This window comes from Athene noctua, chromosome 1 (assembly GCF_965140245.1).
Source record: "Athene noctua chromosome 1, bAthNoc1.hap1.1, whole genome shotgun sequence".
Classification (NCBI taxonomy): Eukaryota; Metazoa; Chordata; class Aves; order Strigiformes; family Strigidae; genus Athene; species Athene noctua.
The window spans coordinates 247,650,674-247,663,020 of NC_134037.1; the positions used below are offsets into that span (position 1 = coordinate 247,650,674).

Here is a 12,347-nt window from a genome sequence, read left to right on the forward strand (position 1 = left end):
CTGGAACAAAATCCTGGTTTGGAACTGTGATGGCATACTGAAAGCTAAAATGATTTGAACTGATAAAATGAAGTTATGACCAAAGAAAAATATATTTTGATTAATCATTGCAAAAGAGATTTTTAATTTTAGCAGTACTGTTGTCTTTGCTGAGTTGATTAACCAGAGCAAGCTGTTTGCTATTCTTGTTGCATCAAGGATAGTTTAATACTCTTTCTGTGTCAAATGCAATAAACACTGTCAGCAGTAATTATTTAGGATTCTGAATCTGTTCTCTGCTACCTACTTGTTGCTAATCATTGAAAACAAATAAATTTAATATTCTCATACAAGCTGAGTTTGATATATAACTTAGTAGCAGGGCTTTGGTTTGAGTATTCGGTGTGCATGGCAGACATGAAAAAGAGTGATGCATACCTCACTCTTCTTGCAGAAGGGTCTTGATCAGTTTGAATTTATTGTTTTTATGCAAGCATGTAAAAAACCTCTTCTAGATGCTTTTTCTTACTATATTTGACCTAGAAACTGGGCAAGGCTCAAAATGGGGAAAAATGAAAGATCTTATGAAGTGTCCTGAAATGGTTCCTAGAGGTCACTCCACTTGGACTGTACAGAACCTGGGAAAATTGTGTTAAATTTTTGTGGATTGTGATACTGAGAGCAAAGGGGGACTGTACCTGAGAACTTTCTTACTTGCACTGAAGTGATGAAACCTGGGTGATTAGTGAAACTGTGTGACATACTTGGGCGCTGCCACCAAAGTCACCAAATTGCCATTTACACTTGTAGATTCAGCTTTTGTGAGTTCAGTATTTGTCTGCTTCAAATGTTGTCAGGTTACAAATGGCAGTTGGAAGGAAAAGAAAATACTGAGGTTAGGTCATCTCTCGTTTTGCTGATTTCAAGATAACCTAAAGAGACAGTTTTGAGGAAAATTTAGGTTGAAACCTGTTCTGTCTTAAACTGTTTCAAAATGAGGGTGCTATAATGAGCTAATATCCAATCTGCCATCTTTACTTTTAAGTAAGCATTGGGATTTTTTTCTTTTTTCTTTTTGTACATGGGAACCATATATTCCTCTTACTTAAGGCTATTTTCTCACACTTGCTCTTGTTTTTATTTTGAATTAAAATGTGTCACCTCAGTAGGAGACTGTGATGACTCTATTAGTGTAAGCATCAAGTGAAAATAATTTTCCAGTCTTGTAATTATCCTGTTATGAAAGGCTTAATGAAACACTTTCTGTTATAGGTTGGCTGTGATCGCAGCAAAAACCTGGTGGATATTTGTGGAGAAAAAAATTTCCAGGCTTTTGTCTGTGATGCCCTGTCCGTACCAATCCGCAGCGGTTCTTGTGACGCCTGCATCTCTATTGCTGTAATCCACCATTTCTCAACAGCAGTAAGTCACCCCTCTCTGTAATCCGCTGTACGGTTGTATTGCTGTGCAGAGCTACTAATACTACAAAAATCTGCTAGTTTGGGCTCATGAAAGCAAAAGGGAAGAATAAAAATGGGGAGAAATTGAAGGTTTGCATTTGGTGTAAGCAGTTGGCAGAGTCAAGCTGTTGTGCTGCTGCTTCTTTATTTTCACATTTTCTCTCTGCTTGTCAGATTCCCCCGCTCCTCTGGGCACTTTGATCTCGATGTTTGTGTTTTGTTTTCATCTGCTTGCAATTAATGACACTGGAGAAGGGGGCTCTGTTTTGGGAGTCAAGAGATATTACTTCCTGTCTCAGATCTTGAGCAGATCTCATGGGTTGAGATGGGTTGAGCAGATCTATGCCTTCATTGTCCATTGCAAACAACAGGGACACTGCTCACTAGTCTGCTGAATCTCTGGGCTCTGTGAGAGTGTAACAAACTTCTAGATCACAGAGCCGTAATTGTAGGAGGGGCCCACTGGTGTCTCCATACCAGAAATACAGCGAATGTTTCCAAACCCAATACAAAAAAGTAGGAAGAAGTCTGTTTTGGAGAAGGCTTGACGCATCTTTGTTTGGGTGCTCAGAGGACCTGCATTTAAGCTGTAAATCTGACTCCTTCAGCTGCAAATTTAGGATGTGTATTAACAGGTGTGGTAGATTTGAATCTGGAATTTTAGATACTGAGCAACCTTCTTGAAGATGTGTGTGTCATTTCCAGCTGGGCTGATATGTCCAAGAAATCCTGCTCAGCACAGTACTGTTTTCAAATGGAAAGAGAATCATAGAGTCATTTAGGTTGGAAAAGACCTTTAAGATCATGGAGTCCAACCATTAACCTAACACTTCCAAGTCCACCACTAAACCATGTCCCTAAGCACCACATCTACACATCTTTTAAACACCTCTGGGGATGGTGACTCAACCACTTCCCTGGGCAGCCTGTTCCAATGCTTGACAACCCTTTTGGTGAAGAAATTGTGTTTCAGCGAGAGTTGTGATTGGGAAAATGGCTTGTGCATAATGATGGACTATATTATGAATGAAAATGAATAGTGGAAAAAAATTCCTCTGATTTTTATTGTATCTTGGGACAGTAAGGAGGAATTACTGCCATTCCACTCTCCTGTCTTTTTGTTTATGTACTAGTTTCACACTTCTGCTTTTCCTTTATAGGAGAGGAGACTGGCTACTATCCATGAACTAGCCCGACTTCTAAGACCTGGTGGAATGGCACTCATTTATGTCTGGGCAATGGAACAAGAATATAAAAATCAGAAGTCTAAATACCTTAAGGAAAAGAATGGTAGTAAAGACAAAGAGGAGAAAATCAGTACTGGCGTGGCCCGGACACCACTTAGTGATCAAATGCCTGATAGCAGCAGCCAAGACTCAGCACATTCTGACCAACTCCTTAATGACTCACAGGACAAAGGCTGTGATGCAGAGCCAGTGCCAGACTCCAGACTGCCTGTTCACACTAACCGAACCTCCTTTCACTCTCAAGATTTGCTGGTTCCCTGGAATCTGAAAGGTGGCCCTAAAAAGAAAGGGGAGAGCACTGATACAGTGTTGTTTCCAGCTGGCTCCAAGGAATCACAAGAACTCAGCCCTGTTTTCCACCGCTATTACCATGTGTTCTGTGAAGGGGAACTGGAAGCAGCATGCAGATCCCTGGATTGTGTGAGGGTTCAAAAGAGTTACTATGATCAAGGAAATTGGTGTGTGGTTCTGGAAAAGTTGTAACCTGTGGTGTTTCCTCCACTATTGGTGGTGTTTTGTTTGTTTTATACAGCGTGAAAAGTATTTTTAATGCAGGCTGCAGCTATTACCTCTTTTAAAACAGCAGAATAAAGATTGTTTATTGAGTTAACAGTAACTAACACTGTGTGCGTATGTTAACAAAATAATGGCCAAACTCAGATACTACCTCTGCAGAGTGTTTATTTTACTTTTGTGAATTAAGTGGGGAAATACTGACCACAGAAATAAGTAAGGCTAGTGTTGAGCTTTTAAAGACAAAGGGACTGTTTCTCCCTTCTCTTACATCAGTTTATGCTGGTGAAGCTGTAGTGACCACTCTGCAGCCCACAGCTAATTGGAATGGAGCTCTGGGCTGGAAAGGTATAGCTGTTTGCTGTATAAAACTGTGGGTCAGGGAATGAATGGAAAACGTTGCCTGAAGTTTAGTCCTGCCTGTTTTGGTGTCTGTCAGGGGTCACATCTCTTACAGTGTGGAATTTACTCTTTTGGTTGTGGTAATAATGATTTCCTCAAGGGCAGCTGGGAAACTAAATGCCACAACCCTTTTTCTTTTCCTTGACCCTCAAGCACTCGCAATTCATGCTATCACTCCCCAGATTTCTCTGGCTTTTCATTGTAGTGTTACTTGAAAGCTCCTCTGAGGCCCAGCTGGAACACCCTGACCAGCTCTGCTAAACGCCTGCCTTCCTGTGAGTGCAGGGCTCTGTGCCGGTAGCACCAGGGCTCATGGTGTGGGGTGACAGCTCAGATACCCCTGGAAAAAAAAAAAACAGGAAAAATGTTAAAGTGAAGGCAATATTGGTGCAAATTTTCTGCAGGATAGTTTCAACCCCTAAAAGTTGGCAGTGGAAAAAATTTTATGTGTTGTGCTTCAGAAGAACAAGGAACTGGGGTAGAGAGGAACTGATGCAGGGCTGGCTGACTCACAGCAGCTGTTGCTGGCATTGCCTGCAATGACTAGCACAATTTATTTAACACAGCTCTTATGCTGTCAAAGGAGTGTGCCACCTGCAGTGCATTTCCAGCATTAAAATATTAGGGACTGGCTTTTGCAGGGTGAGTGGCTGTTGGTGCCTCTGGAAACCCATACTGCTAGGCTATGCCCTCATCGGCCTTTTCATGGATTCATCACCTGTAGTTGTAGCAAGATCTATGGTGTAAGCAGGTCATTGCTGCTGTAACTAATGGCATCTAAACTGAGGTGCCCATCCTGAATCGTGTGGGGGGACTTGGAGAACAGCTGTGTGCCCTGGGCCTACTCCTGCCAGCCTCAGACTTGCAGGTTAAAGGCTGCTGTGCTGGCAGCCTGCTCCCAGTCACCATTTCTTCTAGGCTCTGCCGTTTTCTCCATGTAATGGAGAAAATCTGAGGGGAATGAGAGGAGCTTGCTGCCACCACAATTCATCTGGTGTGTGCCTTGCCTTGCGATCTGCTTCTAGAGAGCCCTTGGTGAAGAAGATCTCATTCCTCAGCTGCACACGTTGTCCACATAGCAGCAGCCTTGTCCTAGCTGATTTCTCAGGGCCACAGGGAGGTATATCCATGGCAGATGAGCCTTCCTTTCTTTTGTTGTTCAGGAGTTGATTTGCACATGTTCAGTAAATACTATGTAGCTGGGAAGCATTGGACTTCCCATATGCGTGCAGTTTGGCTCTTCTGGTGCTATGGTGGCTGGAGAGTTTATGCAGGAGAGGAGCCTTCCTTTCTTCTTGATAACATCTGTGGTCAGGCTGTGGCCGTTGCTGATGTGAGCAGTCCCTGGTGTCAGGGGAGATGCGGTGCTGGAAATTGAAGAACACTGGCTGCCCAATTGTGCAGCTCCTATCACAGGAGCAACTCACTGAACAGTGCTTTGGGTGTGCAGGCAGACAGGGGAAGGCAGTTGACACTCCTAAGCCTTGGTTTAAGCAAGAAGGTCCAAGATGGGAAGCAGAAACTCAGTCCAAAGAGTGAAGTAAACTGGTTGATGCCATAGGCAGAGGTGGAAATGTGATCCATTCCCTGACTGCATTTCAGGACCAGGCTACCCCTCTAATCTTAAAGCATTTATGGTGCAGCAAACTGTTAATTTCCCATTTCCAGACAACTGCCTCCTTCTGCCCTTACCCAGAGTGGGGCTCCTGCACACTCTTGGAGTGAGAGGAGCTGATCATGGCTCTTGCAGTCAGTACGGAGTCCCATACACTAAAGCATAGCCTGTGGGCAGTAATCACGTGTGATGTTCAGTAGGGGTGGTGCCTGTTCTCTTACTCTGCTTTTCGCTCCTCTTTTGACCCTTGTTTGTCTCTTATCAATCATTGGTTTTGCTGTTTCCTATTTTCCTCTTCTTCCTTTGGCCTAGAGGGGAAGTTGCTCGTCCTTGCTTCTGCTCACCGCTAACATGCCACGGGCAGAGGGTGGCTCTGGGAAGACATGCAGGAAGGTGCTATGCTGAGAGTTACCATGAGTAAATGTCAACACTGAGTAATATGTTTTCAAGCTAAGAAAACTTAGGGAAGCAAATCAGCTGGGAGACCTGGGTTGTTTTATTTTGCTTGGCATTACATAATGCTGAGAAACCTGTCTACCAGTTACTAGGACTGCACTGTGTTTTGCAGGAGTACCCCAAAGTGCTCTCTCCCCGCTGGGATGCTTCCCAAAAAGTTGCATTTCACACTGGGGACCGGTTCTCAGAAGGGCCCTGCATGACAGTTTTGTATCCAGGCCCCTGAGCTGAATTCAGCACTGAGATTGGCATGTTTGGGTGCAGCAGCACACCCAGTTCCCAGGTGGGCTGTGGGACCAGAGCTAGCCTGGATGGCTCCCCGGTGCAGTGCCACACAGCGTCGGTGTGTCACTGGTGACAGCGGGCAGGGACAGCCTTTGATGGGTGTCTGTGCAGTAAATAATTCACTAAATTGTGCTGCCTATTATTTCTGATTACAGTGGATTGCATTAATGTAGAAGAAAGTAGGAGGATTGCATCTCTTATGCTCTTTTGCTGCATGGCCATGTGTCTGGATTCCTGCTCAGCACACAGCAGCTGCTGTTATGTTTGCCTGTAGGTGCATTTTCCATAAGGATATGCAACATGCTGCCAAGAAACACAAGTACTGCTTGGAACAGTCCAGAGTGTTTCCATGTCTTGACCTTGTGTGACAAATCAGGAATCGGGTCTGCAGTAGTGCTCAGTTACTCCGTTGTACTCTTGTTTTGACTGGGGAGAGCTCACAGGTGCTGTCTCGGAGTTAACCACTGGCTCTGAGCTGGGCATGGGGTTAAGCGCTGTTCTGACACAGGGCTTGAATGCACCAAGTAAGCATAAACCTGAACAGTTGAATGTGGACTTTATGTAACAAAGTGATCTCTTTCTGAGCCCTGTTGCTCACCCAGAGCTCTGCTGCTTCTCGCTCCTTCCCCAGCAGAGGCATCATTAGGCAGTGTCTGGTTTGGCATTAACCATTTCTTGACTGCCAAGGCTGATTAACATAATTTCTTGACTGCTGCATAAATGAAGATGTCAGATTTCCCTCTTTCACCAGTTCTACAGTGAAGCACCTGTGATGTCTGAGAGAAGAGTCAGACTTTGCTATCAGCCTTTGAATACCATCAGTATTCCTGCTGCGAGGTATTCCTTTCAGCCAACTGCTTTTAGCTAAGTCACAGCAGCATTTTGCATCCGTTTCACCATGTTTGAGAGCAGAAAGTGTTGCTCTCCCTTTCTAAGGCAGCCCAGCGGTGATGGGTCTCATCTGGTCCTGGTTCTGGAAGGAGGTTCTGGCATGGAGAACCCCAGCTTGGGCAACACTGATGTGTGGGTTGAACATGCAGGACATAATTTGTTACCAAAGGGGCTTTTTCTGGCATACCTGAGGGCTGTGAGCTGGAGGCTGGTCCCAGGAGCACATCAGCTCTTCAAAGGCATTAGAATCGTTGAAAGAACTCTGACATCCTGTGAGACCTGATAATGTTATGAAATATGTCTTTGTTTGAAGTCAGGCAGTCTCTTCAGATGCTCAGAGAGGAATCAATTGGTGAAGGAGAAAATGACAAGGGAGGACAGCAGGTAGATGTTAACAAAATGTATTGCAGAGGTTTATCGAGGAGTTCATTATAGTGTAGAATTACGTGCCACCACAGCTGCCCTCTGCAGTACTTGCTCACCCCTTTTTACCTCCTGGAAATGTAATGAGCTGAAACTCTTTAAGGTCGACAGTTGGATTTAAATGTCACAGGTTTCATAGTGCAGTGGTTTTCATAATAATTATGTTCCTTTTTTGGCCTTATTTAAATAACAAATTTGGTTAAATGGCTATTCATTTGCAGCCTCGAAGATAAAGGGAAAGCAGAGCTCCATGTAGGCATGACCTGTACTGTGAATGCCAATGCCTCTCCTGCAGCAGTCCTCCCCCATCTCCCAGCTATCCTCAAAGTGCCTCAGAGCATGCAGGAGTAGGGAGGTGGCAATTTCTGCTCTGGCCCAAATATGATCCTTGGTTTAGCTCTGGGCACATGTAGACAAACATATGGTGCAACCAGAGGTGGCTGTTTGTTTTGGGGGTCACTGTCCCCCTTGTTCCCAGCCTCCTGGTTCCAGGGACCACCAGGTCACCCCACCTGACTGACCTGTCTGCTGATGTGTTGCACTGTGGGCTTAAAGCTAAGTACACAATGATGCGATTTGTTGTCCTGGGGGCAGACAAAAAATGAAACCTGCAAAGCACTGAGGGCTTCTCTTAACTTCCTAAAGGTCCATCAAACTGACATCCTGGTGCAGCAGTGCCAGTGACAAAACCCCCAGACCTCAGAGGGGCTGGATCTCCCTGGAAGTGCTCAACTTGAGTTTAGCAGGGAGAGGCTTAGGACAGCAGGTGGCAAGGGACAACATGCTGACTGTGTTGCTTCTCTGAGAGCCCCGAAAAGCTGCATGGGGACCACAGCTTCTCTTCAGAGAGTTTGGAAGACTGGCCTCAGCAGAGAGAGCAGAAGATGAGCTCTTGTACTGCTTAAGGCTGTACAAAGTCAGTATAGAGGAGAATGCAGTAGGAAAGGCAATTTTCCCTGTTTTGGAACAACTTCAATAATTTTAATATGATGGAAGATAGATTTATATGTCAGTCCTTGATCAAAGCATCAAAATCTACTTGAGAACCTATTTCTGATGAAGCTTCCAAATGATTGTTCTAAGAGAATATTTAGGTCTTTACTGAGCAACAGAAGTCTCAAGTTTGCTACTTGCCTGTTTGGTTTTTTTTTTCTGTGTAGTGTTTGGTTTTTTTTTTTCATAACTTTCTCTATTTTTAGTGAAGTTTGTTAAGATCTTTATTTTAGTAGGCATAATAATTTCCAACATGATTTTATTGAAATCTGTGATGAAATATCTGTGGATATATTCAGTGAAGTTCTGCCTGTGGAAAAAACCCAGCCATTTCCATATGCAAGAAACAATACAAAAAACTTTAAATTTAATTTAAAGTAAATTCCTTGTTTATCAAACATGAAAATAAAAAAAATATATAGAAAAACCCCAAGTACTCTCCCTCATGGCAGGCCATGCTTCAGCCATTGGACTGGCTGGTTAGTCTGTTTTTTCCCATGTTTCATGAATCTGGGAGGGGTCTCAATGTGCAGCCCACAAATTTCCCTTGTTACTGGGGTCCATATTTCTGCATACTCCAAAACCAGAGTTTGGTTAACTTTCTTGCCTTGTATTCTGTATGATTAATAGTACATATTATTTTGTCCCTTTATTTCTCTCCTTTGCAGCGATCCTAGAAAATACTGGAGCAGTGTGCTGCCAATAGTTATGACCTGTCCCACAGTCAGGTGACTCCTTGCTTCCCTCTGTATCCCTGTTTCATAGAATCATAGAATCATTCAGGTTGGAAAAGACCCTTGGGATCATCAAGTCCAACCATCAGCCCTACTCTATAAAGTTCTCCCCTACGCCATATCCCCCAGCATCTCTTCTAAATGACCCTTAAACACATCCAGGGATGGTGACTCCACCACCTCCCTGGGCAGCCTATTCCACTCTTTGACCACTCTTTCTGTGAAATTTTTTTTCCTAATGTCCAGTCTGAACCTCCCCTGTTGGAGTTTAAAGCCGTTCCCCCTTTCTTCTGTTACTAATCACCTGTGAGAAGAGACCAGCACCAGCCTCTCTACAATGTCCTTTCAGGGAGCTGTAGAGAGTGATGAGGTCTCCCCTCAGCCGCCTTCTCCTCAAACTGAACAGTCCCAGCTCCTTCAATCAGTCCTCATAGGATTTGTTCTCCAGGCCCTTCACCAGCTTCATTGCTCTTCTCTGCACTTGCTCCAGCACCTCGATATCTCTCTCGCATTGAGGTGCCCAAAACTGGACACAATACTCCAGGTGTGGCCTCACCAGTGCAGAGCACAGGGGGACTATCACCTCCCTACTTCTGCTGGTCACACTATTTCTAATACAAGCCAGGATGCTGTTGCCCACCTGGGCACACTGCTGGCTCATGTTCAGCTGCTTGTCAGTTAGAGCCCCCAGATCCTTTTGTTCCAGACAGCTCTCCAGCCACACCTCCCCAAGCCTGCAGTGATGCGTGGGGTTGTTGTGGCCCAAGTGCAGGACCTGGCACTTGGCCTTGTTGAAACTCATCCCATTAATGTTAGCTCACCGATCCAATCTATCCAAGTCTCTCTGTAGAGCCTCACTATCTTCATGCAGATTGACATTCCCGCTTAACTTGGTGTCATCTGCAAACTTACTGATGATACACTCTATGTCCTTATCAAGATCGTCAATAAAGATGTTGAACAGAAATGGTCCCAACACTGAGCCCTGAGGAACACCACTTGTGACCGGCTGCCAGCTGGATTTAGCTCCTCTGACCACCACTCCCTGGGACCGCCAGTCCAGCTTGACCCAGCAGACTGTTTGCTCATCCAGGCCGTGGGCAGCCAGTTTTTCTAAGAGAATCCTATGGGAAACTGTGTCAAATGCTTTTCAAAAATCCAGGTAGATAATATCGACAGCGTTTCCCTCATCCAATAGTTGAGTCATTTTGTCGTAGAAGGAGATCAGGTTTGTCAGGCAGGACCTGCCGTTCATAAACCCGTGCTGACTGGGCCTGATCCCCTGGTTGTCCATTATATGACTTCTAATGGCACCCGAGATGACCTGCTCCATGACCTTCCCTGGCACCGAGGTCAGACTGACAGGTCTATAGTTTCCTGGATCATCCTTTCTGCCTTTCTTGTAGATGGGTGTCACATTTGCCACCCTCCAGTCCAATGGGACCTCCCCAGTTAGCCATGATTTCAGGTAAATCACGGACAGTGGCTTGGCGAGCACATCTGCCAACTCCTTTTGCACCCTTGGGTGTAACCCATCTGGTCCCACAGACTTGTGTGCATCCAAGTGGTGCAGCAGGTCTCTGACCACCTCCTCTTCAACTGTGCTGACCTCAATCTGCGTCCCCTCCCCATCTCCCAGCTCATGAGGCTGGGTGTCTGGGGAACAGCCAGTTCCACTGCTACAGACTGAGGAAAAGTAGGCGTTGAGCACCTCAGCCTTTTCCTCATCCTTAGTTACCATGTTTCATTCTGCATCCAATAAAGGAGGGAGATTTTCCCTAATCCTCCTTTTGCTGTTAACAAATTTATAGAAACATTTTATTATCTTTAATGGCTGCAGCCAAGCTGAGCTCTAGCTGTGCCTTGGTTCTCCTAATGTTGTCCCTGCATATCTTCACTACATCTTTATAGTCTTCATGAGAGACCTGCCCCCTCTTCCAAAGGCAATAGATTCTCCTTTTGTTCTTGAGATCCAGCCAAAGGTCCCTGTTCAGCCAGGCTGGTCTCCTTCCCCGCCTGCTTGTTTTCCAGCACACGGGAACAGCCTCTCCTGTGCCTTTAAGACTTCTCTCTTGAAGCATGTCCAGCCTTCCTGGACTCCCATTTCCTTCAAGGCAGCCTCCCAAGGGATTTTGTTAATCAGTCTTTTGAACAGGTCAAAGTTATCCCTGCAGAAGTCTAAGGTGGCAGCTTTACTAACCCCTCTCTTTGTTTCTCCAAGGATTGAAAATTCGATCATCTCCTGATCACTGCACCCTAGACAGCCTCCAGCCTTTACCTCCCCCACAAGCTCTTCCTTGTTCACAAGCAGCAGGTCCAGGAGGGCACCTTCCCTGGTCGGCTCACTCACCAGCTGTGTGAGGAAGTTATCCTCCACACATTCCAGGAACCTCGTTTCTTTCTGCCTTATTTTATACGTTTTCTGAGGCATGTGCTCTTTGTGTTTGTGTAGCATGAGTGCAGCTGGCAGCTCCTCTGCAGCTGTATTTCACATAGGGTTTGGTTCCATTGTGTGTTCCTCACCAGCAAAGGCAGACTTTTGTCTTAAGCTGCAGATCCCATCTCTCAGCTATGCTGAAAACTCTGTTTGATATGGCTCGATGGAGAAGAAAATACATGAGATATATCATTTGTAGGAGGAAAGAGGCCTGAGACAGATGAGATTACCCAAGCTCAGTGTTCTTCTGTAGACCGATGCAGATCTGTATTGAGTCCAGATGGCAAGAGATGTCATTTGACCCCCTTCCAAGCTTTTGCTTTGCCTAATCTGTCCTTATTTTTTATTAAGTATATTGACATGTTTATAATAAGTTTTTAGTAAGTGACAGCTGAATTATGAACTGTCAAGACAGAGAATTAACACACTGCTCTGTTACCAAACAGCATTCCAGTTTCTTTCTTCTGGAAAAGCTATTACTGAAGAAGGATGAGGATTTAGGAAAATGTGCAGTTCAGAAGAATCTTCCAGGTATTCAGCCTTTAATCCTACAGACCATCAGTCTGCTCTTAGCAGATAAAGCAATTAATCTGTACAAGAGATGCAGATATTTAGGTCAAGGTCTTTTCTTCTAATTTGTGTACTCAGAGTGGTTTGAGAGGTACAGGAACAAAATGTCTAGAGCTGAGGATAATTCATTCTTGTCTCAGACACATTGCAGACTTGTTCAAAGGGGCAGTATTTTAGTGAGGGTTTGACAAACAGAATGATAGTCCAATGCCAATGCAGAGAGAAGCCAGCGGTAGTTCATTTTGAAAATAAAGTATCTCCTGGGCAGAATGACACTATTTATACTGCACCTATATGATGGGTCCAAATCAGGCCTGGCTGCTGATTTGGGGTGCATCCCTC

At 44.8% G+C, this 12,347-nt stretch overlaps 1 protein-coding gene across 4 annotated transcripts in view; it reads left to right on the forward strand.

Moving 5' to 3' along the window:
• Positions 1-3,296, forward strand: part of ALKBH8 (alkB homolog 8, tRNA methyltransferase) — a 49,087-nt gene extending 45,791 nt beyond the window's left edge. For all 4 annotated transcript variants that reach the window (XM_074932263.1, XM_074932271.1, XM_074932280.1 and 1 more), the window contains 2 exons: positions 1,252-1,401; positions 2,600-3,296. In XM_074932263.1, coding sequence (XP_074788364.1) covers positions 1,252-1,401; positions 2,600-3,169 — 720 coding nt within the window. In that variant the 3' untranslated portion in view covers positions 3,170-3,296. The remainder of the gene's footprint in view (positions 1-1,251; positions 1,402-2,599) is intronic.
• The last annotated feature ends 9,051 nt before the right edge of the window (positions 3,297-12,347 follow it).